This window comes from Protopterus annectens, chromosome 6.part1, assembly GCF_019279795.1.
Source record: "Protopterus annectens isolate FY-2018-M chromosome 6.part1, PAN1.0, whole genome shotgun sequence".
NCBI lineage: Eukaryota > Metazoa > Chordata > Ceratodontiformes > Protopteridae > Protopterus > Protopterus annectens.
Window position 1 is genome coordinate 18,650,492 of NC_056738.1, and position 20,941 is coordinate 18,671,432.

At 39.2% G+C, this 20,941-nt stretch overlaps 1 protein-coding gene across 1 annotated transcript in view; it reads right to left on the reverse strand.

The window, feature by feature from the left end:
* The window catches only part of LRRFIP2 (LRR binding FLII interacting protein 2), a 1,911,431-nt gene that overhangs the window by 240,340 nt on the left and 1,650,150 nt on the right, over positions 1-20,941 (reverse strand). The window contains exon 10 of the mRNA XM_044075332.1: positions 11,345-11,424. Within this exon, the coding sequence (XP_043931267.1) occupies positions 11,345-11,424 (80 nt within the window). The remainder of the gene's footprint in view (positions 1-11,344; positions 11,425-20,941) is intronic.

Genomic DNA, 20,941 nt, shown 5'->3' on the forward strand with positions numbered 1-20,941 from the left:
TGTACAACAGAAGAAAGTAACTGTTGCAAAAGAGAGTAAAATCCCATGAGTGGAGCCCTGGTCAGCTGCACTAAGAAGCTGAGATCCCTTGTAAGATCCTCCAAAGCTAGCTATGAAAACAAAATTGCCACTAAATCCAAGGACAACCAAAAAGCATTCTATATCTATATCAAGAATCTAGATGGCAACACCCAGATCTGCTCCATGTTACAGCACAAAGGCATGAAAATTACACAACCAACTGATATTGCCAACATCCTGGCAGATAGGTTCAGTGCTAACTTTACCTCCCTCTCACCCCTACCCCCCTCACCGCCTAAACGGTCCATATCTATACAGGAAGAATGCAGAGTCCCTGTAATCACAACTATGCAGGTAAAAGCTGCACTCTCTAAATCCAAAAACACAGCATCCATAGGACCGGACAACATCCCAGGCTGCTGCGTTTTACACAAACTTCAGAACGAACTGGCTCCCCACTTAAGCATCATGTTCAATAATAGCCTTGCATCAGGCTTTGTGCCCACTGAATGGCGCACAGCAACAGTTATCCCACTCCACGCAGAGGGAGCTACCACTGATCCTGCGAACTATCGACCTATTAGCCTGACGAGCCTGGTCTGCAAGGCCATGGAATGTATCATCATGGAATTCATAAACAAAGACATTGGTAACCTCCAAACTCTGAATCCACACAGTTTGGGTTTGTGAAAGGCAGATCATGCATCCTGAACCTGAAAGACTTCTTTGAGGCAGTCACCAAAGCCGTGGATGAGGGTAAGGTGGCTCACACAGCCTATCTTGACCTCGCCAAGGCTTTTGACACCATCTCCCAATCTGGAATTATAGCTAAACTCACTAAACTAGGTATAGATCCCTACATCACAAGATGGGTTGCCAACTGGCTCACTGACAGAACCCACACTGTAAAAGGTGCAGACTCCACATATGACCTCAAAGCAGTGACACGTGGAGTACCACAGGGTTCCGTCCTGGGACCTATCCTGTTTGGTATCTCCTTCTCTGAAGTACAGGCTAACACAGAAGGCCTCTGGCTAACTTAAGTTCGCAGATGACTGCAAACTAGGAGCCACAGTCAAGTCCCCAAATGATGTGGACATCCTACAGAAGGGCCTCACTGAGACAGATGCCTGGTGTCAGAGCCATGGCCTCAAGCTCAATGCCAAAAAGTGCAGTGTCATCTCCTTTGGTAAAAACTCTGTACCCATGAACTACCACATAGGCAGCAATCTACTTAACACAGAATGCGTGATAAGAGACCTTGGGACCCAGGTGGATAGTAGTCTCTCCTTTGATAGTCACATCGCCACAGTAGTCAGGAAGTCCTTCTATGTGGCACACCTCATCATAAAAGGGTTCTAATCCAGGAAAAAAGAGGTCATTGCTCCCCTCTACTCGACACTCATTAGACCCATTATAAAGTACAATGCCCCTTTTGGAATGTACCTCACAAGACATCTGCAGCAGCTGGAAAGGCCACAGAAGTACCTCACAAAGAGGATTACTGGCCTCAAACAAATGCCCTACACTGACCGCCTCAAAAAACTCCAGCTTTACTCCGTAGCATATCACCCTATATATCCGGGGTGATCTCTACCTAACATATAAAGCTATGTCAAACCCAGAGCTGTTGGACATGCTACACCTAAAGAAATCCCAATCCCTCCGAGCTACATGCTCTAGGGACCAAAACCTTGTCATCACAATAAACAGGACACGCTGGAGGGATAGATTCCTGTCCCAGAGACTTCCTATACTCTGGAACAAGCTACCCATCTATGTTAGCACTCTTCAAGAAAAATCTTGATGAGTGGATGGGAAATAGGAAATACACCCCGGGGATCACTTCTATGTCTCTGCTCGACAGTGGCATTTGAAAATAACTTTCTTGGGTGGCGTAAGCCATGGAACCTTGTTGGCTAGGCTTACGTAGGCCCTTGGGCCGATAGCCTAGTACCTACCTATATACTCTAACAGCTATAAAATTGTGACAAAGATCACTAACTAATCACACAATACAATGTTAAGAAAAGAGGGTGACAGAAGGTTACTAATTAAACAACTTTCAGTCAGAAATTTTAAATAGGCCTATGGAAAAAATGAGGCCAAATATATAGCTATGAAAAAGGCACACAAGGAAAAGGGAAACCGCAGATAAAGCTATAAGAGCTTAGCTAACCTAATAGCTAACTATTTAACAATAAAATCTCAACAGTTTTTAGAAATATAATAATAGTAAGGTTTTTACTGGCCCAAGTTAGCGAGAACCTCCGATCTGTTGCAGGGGCAAACTAGATCTGGGGTAACTCTAGGTGCATCATAGGATAGGGATTTGGCTTCAAGCTACTTGAAATCCTCGAGCTTTGTAGTAAGCAGCCTCGGAGCCGAGGGATCAGCTACGAACCCATCAGTAAAAATGAATGGCGAGATAGAATAACTTCACATCATGTCCTTTCATATCCACTCAAACTGTTTAATATAAGTTTAGTCAATGGCTATGTCCCAGATGAGAGACATACTGCAAGTATAATGTCCCCCTTTAATGGTGGCTTTACAACTGACCCAGGTAATTAAAATCCATCAGCCTCATCTGCAAAGACGTTAGTTACAATTCAATTTATAATCTTTATAAGTTGACTAATGTCCTTGAGATATCAAGAGAGACTGCAATGTGCTAAAACTGACCTTACTAATGGAGATGAAGAAGCTTATTGACCACCCAAGAGTTTGGCTTTGTGAATTGTAAAACCTCTCTACAGAACATGGTTAATGAAGTGTATTAACAGTGGCTATAAGGTAGACACCTTGAAACCTGACCTGGATAAAGCTGTCAACACCATTCCCATGCCAGCATCATACAGATGCTAAACACATTAACAATCAACCCATATATGGTAAGATGGATAGCAAACTTTCTGAAAGGCAGAACTCTGAAAGTGCGAGTTGCAGGAGTCTCATCAGAAAGTATAACAGTGGCCAAAAAAGTCCCTCAGGGCTCAGAGATGGGTCCTGTCCTTTCTGTCCTTTACTTCTCAGGTCTCCAAGCAAACAGCCAAGACTTCAGGCAAACAAAATTTGCAGATGACTGCAAAATGGGGGTTGTTATTAAATCACCATTTGACACCAAAACCCTCCAGCATGAGCACTTCTTCACAGGTGTACTAAACAAGGGCTCAAACTAAATGCTAAAAAGGGTAGTATTGTAATTTTTGGTAGGCAACCCCGCCCAACACACAACTGCAAAATGAAAATGTAGTCAAGAACCTAGGAATGCAAGTTCATAAATCCCTCATTTTTGACCATCATATGACAACAGTTGTCAGGAAATCCTTTTATTTAGCACAGCTAATTGCAAAAAGAATATCTTCAAGGAATAAAGAAATAATCATTCACTTATACTTGGCAATGATCACACCAGTTGTGAAGTACAACGCCCCCTTGGGACAAATCTTACACACACATTAAACAACAAGAAAGACCATAAAGAATCCTAAGTAAAAAGGTGGCTAATGTCACTGAGATATCAAGACAGATTTGAAGCTACATCCCTTTATTCAGAATCTTAAAGGCTTTTAAAGAGAGATCTCTCTCTTGCATACCACACGATAAGACTCCCAGTTGCCTTGGACCATCTGTATCTCTGTTAAGTCCAATGGCGTTACCAATACTAGAACCAGGGAACTAAATCTTTAGCAAAAGATAAATAAAGCAAGGTGGAGGTTCATGTTTGTAACCCAGCACATCTAAAACCTGTGGAATTAACTCCTTTTGCAAGTTAAACAGTGCAGCTCTCTATCTTCCTTTAAACATAACCTGGTAGACTAGATAGGTATTCACAAAATTACTCTGGGAATGACTGGCATAGCCCACTTGGAGAAAGGAGCTGAGGCCTGAGGGAGGATACTGGCAATGTATAAATGTTCATAAGAATAAATGGCCTTGGAATAGCTATGAACTCCATGAATCACAACTTGTTGCTAAACAGATTATATTTACACCAGAGTGGTAACCACTGTAGAAGTGTAACAGTACCATAACTAGGGTAGGACAAAGGGTAAAGCTGCCCTAGATGCAAACTATAAATGAAGGAAATAGGCAGTGCCTAAGGGATGCCAAATGACAGCAAAAGTGAAGTGCTTCAATTTAGTCAACAGCTATGGCTAATACTGCAGCTGCTGTAATTAATGTGCTTAGTAGTGTAACCTCATCACAAAGTTTACAGAAATTACTTGCTACAGTCCATAATTTTGGAAGTTTTTTTTTTCTTTTTCAACTTCCAAAGATACTTTTCTGGTCCTCAGCTTTAAATTGTGGGAGATGCCAGTTTTGGGACTGCCCAGAGCACTAAACTAACTAGCTACATCTCTGAAGTCTAAGAAAGTTATTTCATCTTCAAGTGCCAGTTCTTAATTTGAAACTAACAATTCGTATTGTGTGCTGTTTATGGACTGGATAATAGCTGGGGCAGCACAGCCAATAATAAAAACCTCATCTTTTATTTTAAGTCTTGCTTTATGACTATTGTAACAAAAATAATCTTCTCTTAAGAGTCTAAAAATCAATCTGCTCTCCTGGTACTTTGGGGGGGGGGGGTTAAGTGCAAAGCAAAGCTGTCAGTATTTAAAGTATCCTAAAGAGTGTAAAATAAAGAAAGAATAACACAGCAAAACTGTGGAAGCCATATTATTTTCATATATCGTTCTGGGAAAAGAGCTCTCCTGTTAACCAACTAAAGTATTTACACATAACTAAAATCTCAGGGAAATGTTACATGCTGTGGGGGAGAATACAGGACTGACACACAATTGAGGTGCGAATAAGAGTAAGGAGGTAAGAAGTGGAGACTATCTGGCCCAACTAAAATATTTTTCAGTAAAAGATTTCCTTTTCTTTTCCTTTTGATTAGCACTGTTTGTAACACAAGTGACCTGCATCTGTCGCAATGTCAGACCAAACATATATCTCTTTAGCAAGGAAAACATGAACGTCTGCTGTTACAAACAGTCCACAACAAAAACTCACTATACCAAAGGGCTGCAAGGAGTCACTGACAAGAAACTCGGTTCCACAAGAGAGTTTAATCCACATAAAATTAACGCCCAACACTACACATACGTTGGGTGTTTTGTAAAGCTGTAATTTTTCAAAAATAATACATTTCTGATCTGTAGCTCTATACACCCCCAAAAAAATACCTCAGTCACTCCAACGTAGGCACCAAAGAAGATACTATTTTGGTTTTAAGAGACTGCATAATCAGGATCTATGACTCCTCCAAGGATCCCTTAAAGGCTGGTTTACTATACCTGTTGGATGGAAAGCAAGACAGCCTTTAAAGGACATATTTCAGTTTAATTTCTCCAAGCCTTTTGGGTTTCTAGTATCATGACGGGAAGTCAAAGTATGATTAAAGTTCATGAAATTAGCATTGTTTCAATCTCTGATGTTAGCCATCAGTGCTCTTGGGGAAGCAATCACAATGTAGCTTGCTGTGCTTTAATTCATTTGGCATTAAATGCATTGGTAGCATATCTAAACACGACTGTAAATTATTTTGTATAAGATCCATTGCTGTTACTACTGGAACTCTCTGGGTATTTTTCCACATTGCCGTTGTTTCTGCCTGCAAATCCTGGTATTTTATGACTTTGTCTCTCTCTACGCAAGACACTAATCACTGGGTATACCAATTTCAATGATCAAAGCTACTTTTGTCTTCTTTTCTTGGCCTACTATATCTTGTTTTCTCACATATACTTTTTGAACGGTTAATAATGGGTGATCCCCATGTGATATAAACTTTGGCATTCTCTACAATGCTTTGTGCCTCATGTTTCCATTGCCTCTGAGCTAGTTCAATATTGTAATGTTTTCACAATCACAAGTGCAACAATCTTTCCACGTTATTATGCCTTTCAGTATACAGGACCTCTGTCATTAGTGCATCACACCCAGCAGTAACATATGTGACTGTTTTCAGTTCTGTTTTACAGAACCTGCATTTGCCTGTTTCTCTTACATGTTCAGTGGACTTTGTAAACCGTGTGTGTAGTTTACTATCTTGGGCCATCAATATTACCCTTTCATCTTTTTGTTTAAATTCACTTCTGCATAACCATTCTTGGGTTAGAACCTGACCGACATAAGGTTGTTCCAGGAGTTTTCTTTACCTGCAACCATATTTATGCCTTTTACACATTTCTTGCCTTCTCATCTGATCTTCTCCTTATATTCTTTCTTTTGTTTTTTTTGGCAGATTCAGTTGCTGCCCAGTTTTTGTCTACTCTGGTTTGACTTCCATTCCTGCTTGACACCAATATGCTTCTGGTAAGATAAGCAGGGAAATTATCTTAGACATCTTCTCTTCATGTTTTAAAACTTTCACTATGTTTGGATCAGGTGAAATTAGCAGATATGTATGCAGTCCTACAACTGCAGATCTATATATGCAATCAATTTTCAGGAGACCCATACCTCCTGAGAGTGAGGAATATATAATTTTGATCTACATTGAGTTTTGTATATCATTCAGTAAGCGTAAGGCATTTTTCTTGTTTTCCTGTCCAACTGATCCAATACCATTTGGGGCCAATCACCCCAAAACTGTAAGTCAGAACAAGACAACCAAACTGGTTTATAGCCTGGACTTTGCTCCTAGATGTTAAAGCTGTTTTCAGTTATTAATTTTAATCTTCTAAAATATTCCTTACTGAGTTTTGTTAGCATTTATTCATATTTTAGCGTTGATCCTTCATCATTTCCCAAATATTTATATACTCCCTCCTGCTCAAGTTCCTTTATATCACATTCCTGCCCAGACTGATATTTTCTTGGTCCTGCAACTTTCCTGCTTTTGCACATTTATCAAGACCAATCTGCATTCTTATATCATCTGAGAAAGTTTTAACCACTTGCAGTTGTGCTTTCAGCTCCTCATTTGATGAACAATGCAGTCTTAAATCATCCACACGAACAAGATGTGAAGTCTTTACACTTGGTTGTTTTCAGGGAGACAAAATTGTAACCATGACCTAATCTGTTAAGTAGACAGCTCAATGGCAGCGGAGACAAAGAGACATTCTGGAATATCCCCCTTTGAATTTTTACTCCTGGGATTATTATCCATTATTATATTATTATTATTATTATATTAAATTATTATTAAATTATTTATATTATATTTGTCATTTATCATGGCTTAGCTGCAAAGTGCTTTGCCACTGTTTCATAGTCACTGTAATGTAATCAGTCAATGTAGGGTGTATCTTACACATCTGTAAACACTTCTTTATCAGTAAATGCAAGATTCTGCCAAATGCTTTTCTGTAATCTCTGCATGCATTATCTGGATTATTCCCCTTTTTACAATTCTCCATTATGACTTTATTGAACAATAAATGATACTTTGTTCCATACAACTTTCTTTTGTTACCCTTTTGTTCTGTTGCCATGCTTGGGTTTTCTTCTAATTGACTATATACTCTGGTCAGCATCAATTCCAGTATACAGTTTCATCATCACTGGAAGGCAAGTTATTGGTCTATTGTTTTTAGCATAGCTTGCTGGTTCACACTTAAGTAGTACTGCTTTTCCTGTTGTTAACCAGGTTGGTATCTGTTCAAGATGTGCATGTAAGTAGTTCTTACTCGAAGTTAAATCTTCTTCAAAAGATGTTAATACTTTCAGCATGAAGTTAGGTACTACCTCTGGGTCTGGGGTTTTCCAAATAGGAGCGTTTATTAATTTTGTTTCAATTTCTCTGGCTGTTGCTTCGTCCCATTTCATATCCTGCACATTTAAATTTCTGTTTTACTTATTCTACCCATTCAGCATCTTTATGTTTCACATGGTCATACTTCTCCAAAATGTGTCTACTTTTAGTTTTTTGGGTGGTGTTTCTATTCCCTTGACTTGTTTCCCAATTCTCTATATAGCTTTTTTTTAGTCATCAACAAATTGCTCATTTTATACTTTTCCTTTATGTTTATCTGCATATCTTCTAAGTTTTCTGCCTGTGTTGCTATCTTTAGTTTATTATTTTCAATAGTGTACACTAGATCTTGATCTGTTCTGACACTTTTATCACTTCTACTTTTCTAAGTACATTACTTGAGCTGTTCCCTCTCCAAAACTCTTCTAACAGTAACAGTAACACTTCTTATCTTAACTTTTTTATAGTTTTGTCTATTCAATGCTTCTGTGATGGCATTTGATTTTTCTCTTCCTTTCCCATATTGTTCTGAGATTTTGTGATAAGAGGATCTATGTCAAATAAACGAATGCTTGAAATGTCGAACGTCATATGGTCGAGATCATATGATTGACATTGCCAAGTATTCAAAGGTTGACTAACGGCGCAGTATGGTGCAGAATGGGAGAATTTCTCTTTTCTGCACTGAAGTGCGGTCTCGGAGTTGGTATATTTAAGTGGGTGGGGGTGTGGGGGGTACAGGGGGGCTTGCCCCTTGCTCGCATCGTTAAGGTATGTTTTTCTTTTTTTTTTTTATTATATATTCGAACTTTCAAATATTGACCATATGGACTCGAACATATGGTATTCAACATTTTGAAAGTTTGAATATATAACATAGACCCGGATAAGACTGTTATTAATTTATCTGCACAGTAATATATCCTATTTACATCTGTTATATCACATGCATTTTTGTTAATAGTCTTGATTACTGTGTTCATCTGTTTTATTAGACTTCTTACATTTTGGGTCTTATTTACTTTGAGTAATCTGTTTCTTTCATTGATCTTAATATGTCTATCAATCTCTTTTAAATTAAGCAACTCTTCCCTTACATTACTTTTTTTTCTAAACAGAGGACACATCCTTTGTTCGCCGTTTCCTACATCCATTCTACAGAAAGTTCTAAAACTTCTTCCTGTGATATATTCTCTTCAGCTGCATCCTGTTGTCATCTGTTGCTTTTTCATATGGGAACCCACTGGTCTATCACTCCACAACATTGCCTGCATCAAACTTACCACTTTTTCCTGCTACTTCCCTTGCTGTGCAGCTCCAACTGAACTTTTTGTACTGGTTTCCCTTAGAAGGCTCCAGAGTATCTTCATGTAGCAAGTGATCAGATGCTTCCTATTCCAGCTGTTTCTCCTTAGTTTTGGGACTCAGTGTTCATGCTGTGACGTTAACCAAGTTCCTACATTAAATACTTGATTTCACAGGTAATCCATAACTTCAGTTTCGATTTCTTTAACTTCACCTTTACAAATCCTCTTTTAAATTTTCCCCCTTTGCTTTGTGAAATTTTCCATATCTGGATGCCTTTGCCTGTATTTCTCTTTAAAGATCTTTGGTGCTGCTTTTATTGTACTGATTAGTTTTGCTTTCTCCTTTGCAAAAATATTGTAACTATGCTAAATATTTTCTTTCCCATGTCCATATTTCTTCTTCAGATGTTTCCCGCTCCACCTGTTTCTACCTACTTTGGGACTCGTTCCATCATGCTGTGAAACAACCAATGTTAAGATCTTCTACACTAAATCCTTCACTTTGCAGGTATTCCATGACTTCAGCTTCTATTTTTTGTTTAACTTCTACTTTAATAATCTTCTGTTGTGTGTTCCCCTTTGTGATATTTTTTGGCTGTGAAAATTCCATATACAAATGCCTTTGCCTGTATTTCTTTTCAAATATCGTAGGAACTGTTTTTTTTTTTTTGTATTGTTTAATTTAGCTTTCTCGTTTGCATAAATATTGCACCATATCAGATCTCTTTCTCTCCCATATCCATGTTTCTTTTTAACACCTTTCTAAAATTTCTAGGTTTTGTTCTTTATATTTTGCATTTCCTCAGTCACCTTTCCCCACGTGGCCTAAAGTGTAAGTTGTTATTTTTTTATCTCTAATTTCTCTCAATCTTTTTGAATATCTTCTATCTGGAAATTCTGGGCTTCTTGCTTAACAGTAACACAATTTCTTCCTTATCCTCAATAGTTCACTCTGTCATTTTTATGGCTCTTTTTTTGGTCTATCAATTTTTGCAGACTACTACTACCTTCTACAAAAGGAAGGGGGCATCCTCCACCTGAGCCTGGCCTTACCCACTGTAGGAATGTTTCCAGGTGTTGAGGATTCTACACTGTCATTTTTTTGCAGTCCTAACACCAGTGTGCATACCAGGATAGGGTACTTTTTTTATCCTGGGACTTATGCACCCAGCTGTCTTTTTTTATTTTTAACCTACCTCTGCCCATGATACATGCTATTTAAAATACAGTCTATATATCAGTGTCATCTTGGTGAGATTTCCTGAAAACATGGTCCACCACGTGAAGGTATACACTAACAATGGAGGATGAATTCAGTTCCATCAACACTACTTGCTTTTTCTTGCTGATTTTATCATCTCTCCATTTGGACCCTGTTTGACAAAGTCAATGCAGATAAAGTCATTTTATCTGTAGCGGCATAACTTGTAGAGGGCTTTTTTTTTAGATGAATTACTGACTGCTTTGATTTTTTTCAAATTTCCATCTTTCCAGATCTCTCAGACCTTCCTTGCATCATTTCATTGTTTTTTTCTCTCTCTCACTCTCTTTTTATATTCTTTACCATTTTACAATTGCTACCTTCTTGATTTTGGAGTGGTTTGCTCAGTATTTGTCTGCTAAGTAAAAAGCTTAAGTTTGCTTTTCTTTGACCGGGTGGCTTTATTAAATTTAACACAATTCTCAAAGGTTTATAAAATGTGAACAAGCCTGTACTGTGTGTGGCAAGCACTGGAAGTGACTTCCCTAATACCATCTATAATGAAGATTTCACAGGTGTAAAACCATTGCAGTTTTCCACAAGAAAAGGGGATATGAAAAATCTGACTGGATCTTTAGGAAGCTGAAGGTTGGCAAACTCAAACATCAGACCCATTGTGAAGAAGATCCTTCAAAACATAATGTTTTTCTCCCCTGCCATTACAACAGCATGCAAGTGAAATTTGCAATGGAGAGAGATAAAATGAATGACTTGATGTAGCAAACCAAACAAGGTACTAGCCCAGAGGACTATCAGTAAGTGACGATGGCAGCGAGAATAAGAGGCCTAAAAAATGAGAGACCTGAATGTGCAGATGCTTGCAAACAAAACATCTTAAGTAAAACGATGCACTCACACATGCATTCACAAAATCATACACAAAGGATAAGACAAGTTAAGTAAAACATGAATATGTTACTTTGCAGCTGTTAAACCCAAGTACCAAATGCTGTCATACTTTCAGTGCCACTGGCTCTTAAATTTTGTGCATTAAATGAATTATGTACTGTAAAGTATACAAATAAAAAATAAATAAAACCTTACATTTTGCTCCACTGTAACCATGTCCTGTTCAGCTTTTGAGAGTTTGAATTTATACTCACTAAGCTGTCTGCTGGCTTCCCCTGCAAAAAGTAAAATATGTAGTACATTCAAAAATAATACAAAAATATAACATTCTGTTAAGAATTATCTACTATGGGTTCTAATAAACAAAATTTTTGGACTTATGCAATGCTAAATACTATGGTTCACAATTCATAAAAGTACAACCAACAAGATAAACATTTTTATTTCAATAAACACGCACATTCAGAACTTCAATTCTTTTAAATCTGTTTTCAGCTAATACTAATATTATAATACTAATATGCTCCCCTAAAGAGCTCTTGGCATACTAAAATAATTACAACCTAGATCTGAGGACTGTGCTTCAACAAAATGAGAAGCCCATTCATTCTCTCTGAATTTGACCAGAGGTCTAACCAAGGCAAATGGAGAAAAAGGATGCCAGGCAAATACAGTACATATGGATAAACCAAATATGCTAAGTTAGGAGAAAAGTGGAAAGAAAAGTCATAAGACATGGCATTACGGGACTACAAACTGTAATGAAGTAAGTGTGTGTGTGTGTGTGTGTGTGTGTGTGTGGGTCTTCCACAAATTCTGTAATACCGACAAGTTTTGCAAGCAGTTCTCCATGGCTTTATACAACATAAAATGACTTCTTAAATGCTCGCAATGCAGTTCCAAAAGAGATACATTTATATGTAAATGTCATACAGTCTTACATAGATAATGGACTTATCAGTGAAACTCATACTTGGACTTGTTCTGAAATAGGCACAAAAAACAAATCTGAAATTGTCTGTCATGGAAATAAACACATAACCTGAATTTATAGCAAGAAAGAAAATTTAGCAGTGAAGATTATATGAACAGCAATTTCCACAGGAGACAGGGAACTCTGGTGATATTAGATAACACTTTGCACCACATCTCAATAGCAGAAAAGATGAGCACACAAACCCAACAAAAATCATAACACACAATTCAAGGAGTTACATCCTACCTTCTGAAAGCACACCTGAAAATAACAGTAAAAGTTATTATTTGTCACTTTAGTCCAATTCAATACACAAACTTGACTCAGACACAAGACACACCACACTAAGGCTGTAACAAAAATATCTCACACTCACCTGAGTGTTTTTATCAAGATACAACCCAAAAGTGCTGTAGAGAAGCAATAAACAAAATGAACCAAAAAAGCGCACTTTGCCGATCCATTAGAATACTCATGCTACCTTAACAAATAAAACCTTCAGGGACTTCCAAGATGGCTGCACATTGAGTAACATCTTGTTTCGAGCTCTCCCAGTGTGAAAACAGAAACTCAGCAGAGAAGGCCAGTAGACTTGTGTTTATGATTAAATTTCAGTAAATGGCTAGTAAGTGCACTGCCTGGATGCCGGGAATAAAGAAATACAGAAGACCAGGAAAAAAATAAGCTACAAAAAAAGTAAGGAAGAAACACTTACTGGGAAAAGTTCTGTAGCTGTTCAGCAAAAAGCAATGCAACTTTCAGACATGACTTCGCATACATAGTTAAAATGAACAAAACACTGAGTATATCAACACAAACAACAAAAAGCTGGAAAAAATGGAAGAAACTTTAAACAGATATTCCAATGAGATGATAAAGCTGCAAAAATCAGAGGTCAAAATGCAGAAAAGGCTGGCTGAATATGAAACTGCTCCGGAAGAGATGTTTCAAAAAATAATAGAATTAGAGGACAAAGCACGTAGGGAAAACCGGCGATTTTCAGCTATACTAGAGAATATGGAAGGAACAGGCTGCATTAATTTTATGAAAGCACAAATACGCAGCTGGACTGGTATTCTTCAGCAGTAGTTGTTAGTTGAAAGGGCACATCATGTGTATACTTCAAACCAGCTATAAGAAAGCAGCCTAGACCTTTAATAGTAAAAATGCAATCCTACCAGCAGGAGGAGTTTATTCTGATAAAATGGTGGCAGAAGGACAAAATACTAAAAGTGGGAGACAGCAGAGTGTTTGTGGAAAATGATTAATGATACACCAGGCAGAGCAGGAGTAAATTCATTCCACTATTAACAGCATGTTGAGACAAAGCCATGAGATTCAAACTGCTGTATCCAAGCTGTCATTAAGGTATTCTAAGGTATTCTTTCCTGGAGGAACAAAATGATTTTTTTTATGAAGTGCATCTTAAGGTGGAAATACAAAAGTTTGTCCAACAAAAAGTGAGCTGTGAAACAGAAAGATTCTGCTTCTTGTTCTTCTGGTAATAAAAACCACAGGGAGACTGTACATGTGAAACCTTTTCCAGTATTTCAACGGAAAATGTTGGAGAGAAGGAAAGGAGCATGAGAGTTGACTTGAAGAATCAACAGTACATTGGAAATGAAGCAGAGAGATGATCTAGGTGATGGAGAAGAACAGCAATAAAACCAGTAATTTACTGTGAGATTACAATGCAGTAATTATATTTATGAAATATGACAGAACAAAAAAAATGGAAATATTGGACTTTTTCAAAATTTGTTGGACTTGTGGGGGACTCTAAAGGATATGCCCTACTTCATGTTATTAATGTTCAGAAAAATGCTTTGGGGAAGAGAGAGGAAAAAGCTAGCTGTAAATAAACAAAACATTTTCTTTTCTTAATGGTACTGTATATGTGGTGCATGTTTTTTTTGCATGCTATTTTTAAGTGTAATGGGGATTGTAAACAGGTGTTTTTTTTTCTATTTCTTCCTTCTCACTTTCTTCTTGAACAATTTTGAGAAATATAGACAATGCAATGTAAAAAAACAAAAAAGAAAAAAAAAGAAAACAAGAGCCTGGTTAAAAAGGCATGACAAAATTAAAATTAATGAGTTTTTCCATATGATCATAGGAAGTCACCAGGCTATTGGCCCTTACAAGTTTAGTCAAGAATTTAGCCTATGTTTCGATATATCGGCACCTGATGGGACACAGGTAGAATTCCAGGGGTGCATTTTCTGTTCCCCATCCAGTTATCCAAATTGTGCTTAAAAAGGGTTAATGAGGTACTCTGCTTGATGTGGAAAGTGAGTCTACTTCAAGGAAGGGGGAATCTCTGGGACACAAATCTGTCCCACAACAAGTCCTATTGCTGTCACAGACCAGGTTGAGGTAGCTCGTGCAGATTACTCGACTGGAGCTTGACTTGTGAATATACAACAGTCCCACCAAGGCAGGGTCTGAGACTGCTTCCTCTGAGGTGTCTGTATGAGACTGAGTAGAGGGACAGAGCTTTTAGCCTATCTATGCAGGGTAGATGTTTAAGTTCTTGGATTCTCCTGGTGAGGAACCTCTGTGGTGTCTCCAGCTAATGCATGTGCTTTATGAGGTACATGCTGAAAGAGGCACTGTACTCAATAATGGATCTTACAAGGGAAGAATAGATAGAGGTTATGACCTCCTTGTCCCTGGGTGAAATACCCTTACTAATGAGTTGGTCCATGTAGAAAGCTTTCCATACATTGGAGGCAATATGGTAGTCAAAAGTCAGTTTGCTATCAAACTGGGTGCCCAAGTCCCTCATGACTAATTGGTTAGGACCTTGTTATTAATGTGATAATCTGTGGGGATGTCACGCTCCCCAAAGGGGATGATGATGCATTCTTTGGCATTGTTTGAGGCCAGAAACTGGCACCAGTCATTTGTTTTAGTGAGGCCCTCTTGGAGGATGTCCACATCACTTGGGGGAATTGATGACAGTGCCCAGTTTGCAGTCATCTGCAAACTTGGTCAGCCATAGCCCACTGTTTTTGGCTTGAACCTCAGAAAAATATATCGCAAACAAGAGAGGCCCCAAGACCGATCCCTGGGGTACACTTCATTACAGGTCTACTGCTTGAGGTTGCTTCCCCTATTTTTGACTAGGTGGGTTCTATCAGTGAGACAGTTTGCTACCCTTATGGAAACATACAGATGGATGCCTAGTTGAGAGAGTTAATCTATTACACCTGAGTGGGGAATAGTATCAAAAGCTTTGGCCAGGTCAAGGTAGGCGGTGTGCACTGTCTTCCCCTCATCTGTGGCTTTGGTGACTGTTTCAAAGTTGTCTACCAAATTTAAAAGGCATGGCCTCCCTTGAAGAAACCAAACTGTGTGGGATCTAGTGTTTGGAGGTTGCCAATGTCCTTATTAATGAGGTCCATGATCATCCACCCCATGGCCTTGCAGATCAGGCTAGTTAAGCCGATGGGGCTATAATTTCCTGGATCAGTGGATGCTCCACCTTTGTGCAAAGGGATGACAGTGGCTGTCCTCCACTTGGCTGGACAAACCCAGTACTCAGGCTTTGGTTGACTAGGGTGCCTAATGGTGCTGTAAGTTTATGCCGGAGTTCATGTAGGATGCAGCCTGGGATGTTATCGGGTCCCATAGAGGCTGTATTTTTTGCCTTTGAGAGGGTAGTGATGATTTGCTCCTTACAGATAAGGGGCGGGGAGCTGGGGATGTCCAGATTTACTGATGGGGGACAAAGGGGTGAAGTTTTTACTGAACCAGCTGCGAGCAGGATGGCTATATCTACGGCATTTGTGTATGTGGTGTCCTTGACCACCAGTTCTGAGCAAATCTGAGTGTTTCCTTCGAGACTGCAGACATATGTAAAGAAGACCTTATGACTGTCTTTAGTGGATGTGGCCAGTTTGGACTCGAAGTTTGCTTTGGAGGATTTCACTAGTGCTCTTATTTGCTTGTTCAGGCTAAGGGCAGATTAGGTACCTATTCTTTCTTGGTCCTGGATATAACTTTTTTTTCCATTTATTACAGTGTTTATTCACTGCAGATGTCCACCAGAAAGGTTTACTCCTCCTTCAGGAGGAGAATTTTGTCTTGTTTGAGATTCCTAATTCCATGCAGCTATATAAATGCTCATATAGTACTTTGGTGCAGGTTTAGACATATGTGCCAGTTACTATGGAGGGGGAGGGGGCTGTGAAGCTGTTTATACCTTCCCTCAGGAGGTTCTAATCAGGTTTGGAGAAGTTTTTTTGTTTGACACTAGCTGGGAGGGATCGGGGGAGATGGAGACTTCAAAAGTGACCACTTTGTGGTTGGATCTTATCAGGGAGGATGACACTGTAGGGATACTGCAGTGGATACTCACATTGGTTAATACCAAGTTAAAGATATTACCACCTTTTGGGGGGGTGTTGACCAGCTGATCCAAGGCATTTGCACTGACAAAATCAAGAAATCTTTAGACATTTGTGTTTTGGCATGAGTAGTTCTTCCAGTCTATGGTTGGACAGTTAAAGTCACTTAGGAGCAGGGTAAAGGATTGAATCTTGACAGATTTGAACAGGTCCAGATAGGTGCAGGGGGCATCTTCAGTCAAAGTTGGGGGCCTGTAGTTAGCTATGAATTGAATAGGGGTCTTGTCAATGGTTAACTGCACCTGGAGGGTCTCCTGTGCATCATACTGTTGGACCAGCCTGGAGGTGTGTACATCTTTAATATATATTGCAACTCCACCTGCTTTTGCTTTGCTGCCCATGGTTCAAGGTCTGAATGTATGATAGGATGAGTAACCTTGCATGGCTGGGGTGCTCTCTGCAGCTTTGAACCAGGTTTCTGTGACTGCAAAAATGTCAGCTTCTTCCAAGGTTAAGAATGTTTGCAATGAGTGCAGTTTCATGTTTAGACTCCTAGTGTTTAGCAGCATGACCTCTTAATGTGTATTTTGATGACATTTTCATGTTGGCAGTTTTGACCTCATGGCATTGCCTAAAAAAGGGACTATAGAGGAGGCAAGCGCCTTTGCCAGAAGCCTGAAGCCCAAGGGAGACAGATCCAGGCCATCGTTGGCAAAGCATTGTGGTCTGTCGATCATGTCTACCCAGGCTGTCAGGTGCTGGATTCTCTTGGAATGACACCAGAAACTAAGCCAGTTTTTAAAGTCGATCATTTTCTGTTTGTATTGAGGCATCATTCTGGGTGACGGTAGAATGCTGCTTAAGGCTAGGAGCATACCTGCCTGGGAAACATACTCGGTGAGCTTGATTCATGTCTCTCTTCATACAGTCCAGGGAGGTAAGTCTCAAGTAACTCATGTCAACATGGACTAAGACAGAGTCATAACAGTACCTGTTGTTGAGAGACTTGAGTGCATGGATGATATGGCAGATTCTGGCACCTAACAAACAACTAACTATGACTTTCTTCCTATCCAGCCCAGTTACTGACAAATCTGTCTCTCTCACAATGGAGACTCCTATGACTAATATGCTGGGTTTATGTTTAGCCCTTAGTGGCTGTGAAACACAGGTATGTGGATTACGTGTGGTGTATGGTGTGGTGAGCAGTGGAGTTTGCATGTGTTTTTGCCTTGGAGGTCTCTTTTGTTTGGGTATGTTTTTGTTGAGGACCTCCACATATGCGGGTGTGTATTATGTAGGTGTGGGTGGTATTTGTGGTGAGGTGTTTGTGTTGACAGCCATCTCAGTGCCACATACACTAGCTTGTGAGGGACAGAGCATAGATTCTTAGGTTCTTAATGTAACTGCATCTCTCACAAATTGCATTCCTAGGTGGTAGTAGGAATAGAGGGTTCTCTGTGTACATAAGGCAGTTGCTACACTGCCTCATGATACCCTATCAGCCAGCCGCTCCTAAGGTGTGGATAATGAGTCAGTGGAGCTTGACAGATGCTGGCTTGTCTCGGACATCAGCTATTTAGGTCTTAACCTGCTATCTATAAAATTACAGATACAGAAATAACTGGGGTAGTCAGGCTCCCACTTTATAAAACTTGAGATGTTAACAGTAAACGCAATGTGAATTAACATGCATTTACATGTAAATTCACCACATTTTGTCTTTTTTTCAGGTCTGCTTAATACGATACCAGCTGTAACTGTGTGATGGTGCCGTAGTTCAGTATCAGCTTCACAAATTAATATTGAAACTGCATTTGCGGTCATGGCTGAAGTGCTCATGTGCCTATTGTTTTTGTTTTAACTGTAGCAAACTGCTTTTTACATTAATTGCAAGCAGCTTGCTGCAGCTTTACAAAAATACTTTTGTTTTATTTTTCCTTTCTTAGAGAAGATTTTTTTTTTACTGGGATCCTGGAGACCTAGCTAAAACTGTAGGAAAATAAACAAAATCAGGGAGAGTTTTTAAATATTACTCTGGCAGGTTTTATATAGCCATTCATTTTGGAAACAGTCAGGCACTGTTGACTGAATGTAATAACTAACTATCAGAAAATTACAGGTTTTACAATGGAGATTTTACAGTGGATGGAGCAATAGTTTTACAGCAATATCCATACTGTAATGCTCTGTACCAATCACTTCCTTCATAACTCTCAACTTCTTTGCTCAAGACTCAGGGGCAAAATGATGGTGGAAAGACCTAAAATCCGGAAACATTTGTGAATATTGCTCCAATTCTCCTAAAAAGTAAATAGAATAGCAGTCTTTCCATTAGTGTGCATTTTCTGAAAAAGTGCAAACTCTACTTTATCCCATTGTTGGCAGATTAATCCTTAACGATTTACCAGTAACTCAAAAAATTAACAAAGGGACAGAAATCTTATGAGGCAAAACCAGGCACAGTTGAGACATATGTTCCTTCACATCACAAGTTTTACAAAATGCCAGGCAAAATCAGGAACACTTGAGAGGTATGTGTTTATGTTCTTTCCCCAACAATGCTGTACTTTCCTTCCACTGAATCACATGTAGCTTGACTGAACACTACTTAAAGGTAGTTATAGGTGAGCCAAAATTTAATTTTCTGTAGCAAAGCTGATGCTTAGCATGGGAAGCAAAATGCTTACATTACAGTTTGTTTCTTTTCCCATGCTAAGTATAAATAATTGTATTGTAAAGCCAGTAGTTCCCAAAGAACTAATCATTACCTTTTGTGTCTCACTTATTTGTGAAATGCTATTAATGTCACTGGAGTGATAAAGTTTTTTTTCCAGTATTTGTTTAGCAAAGCTCAGGGGTATATTAGCATTATTTTGTTTCTGAAGTGGGAATGTTTGACTTTCTGGACAGTAGCAAGCTCACTGATTTTTGACTGTTGTCTCTAAATCATCTCTAAATAAGTCTCTAAAGCATCCTCTCCCTATCTGAAACCTGGCTCAAGCCACAAATCTCAAATAGTGAAATACTCCCACCAGGTTATAATATCTTCCAATCTGACAGACCTGTAAAAAAAGGCAGTGGTGTGGCCATCCTCTACTCAATCAACCTTAACCTCTCACCTTACCCTTCTCCAATTCCCGACTTCCTCCCAGCTGAAATCATCATCCTTAACTGCCATCTGAATCCCCACAAAAGACTTGCAATTGCCTCTATCTACCTTCCTCCTGGTAACAATCTGCCCATTCTTGAAAACATCCTATCCTGGTTCTCCCACAACATACCATATGAGACGCTTATCCTTGGTGATGTCAACAATGACTGGACCAAACTCACAACTGACTCCCCCCAACTCAGTATCCACCAACTTATAACATCTCCCACTCGCTTCCATAAAAATTCCACCTCCAGCTCCATCATAGACTGGATCCTTACCAATTCCCCCCACTAATACCAAAATCCCACCACCTTACCTGACTCCCTCAGTGATCATCTCCCTACCACCATCTTAACACACTACTCCCATATTCCTAAACCCCACCTTATCAAAGACTGTCGAAAACTATCGACTTTCAATTCATCCCAATTTAACTCCATTCTCCACAACATAGATTGGTCCATCCTAAAACACCTCCCCTAAACAATGCTGTATGTACTTTCAATAGCATCTGCATGAGTACTCTAAACCCCTTAGCTCCCTCTAGGAAGATCAGAGTAAAATCAAATCATGCTCCCTGGCTCTCCAAGGAGACTAGGTCCCTTATGAAACAAAGAGATTGTGCTTGGAAAACCTGGACTAAAACTAAATAACCGCCTCTTCTTCAAAAATACAGGCAACTGAGGAACCTTGCAAAAAAACATACAACTATTGACAAAAAGTTATACTATAGCTATGCTCAGCTTAACAACAAATCCAATCCTAGAACATTTTGGTCAACTCTCAACAACATCCTCTATCCTGGAAAGCCCTCTAATCCCTCCCCATACCTTAACTCTTCCTCTCAGGAAACAGCTACCCTCCTGAATAAACACTCTCTCTTCCATTCAAAATCTGGTAACCTCTAAGCCAAACTCTACTTCGACCCACCCCTCCAAGTCCCACTAACACAACTTTGTTTTCTTTTGAGCCAGTTCCCATTACTCACATCAAATCTATACTACTCAAGCTAAAACCTTGCTCTCCTTCCACTGACAACCTATCTCCTACATTCCTCAAACTTGCTGCTGACTCAACTGCCTATCCTATATCTACACTAATTAATCGATCTATTCTGGAATCAACTGTCCCCACCCTTTGGAAATCTTTCTTTACTATCCCTCTTCATAAAAATGGAAATTCCACTGACCCCTCAAACTACCTATCCATTTCCATTCTATCCCTCCTCTCCAAGATATTAAAAAATGTACTCACTCGCAGCTTCTCAATCACCTCCTCATGCACCACTTACTTACCCCTACCCAACA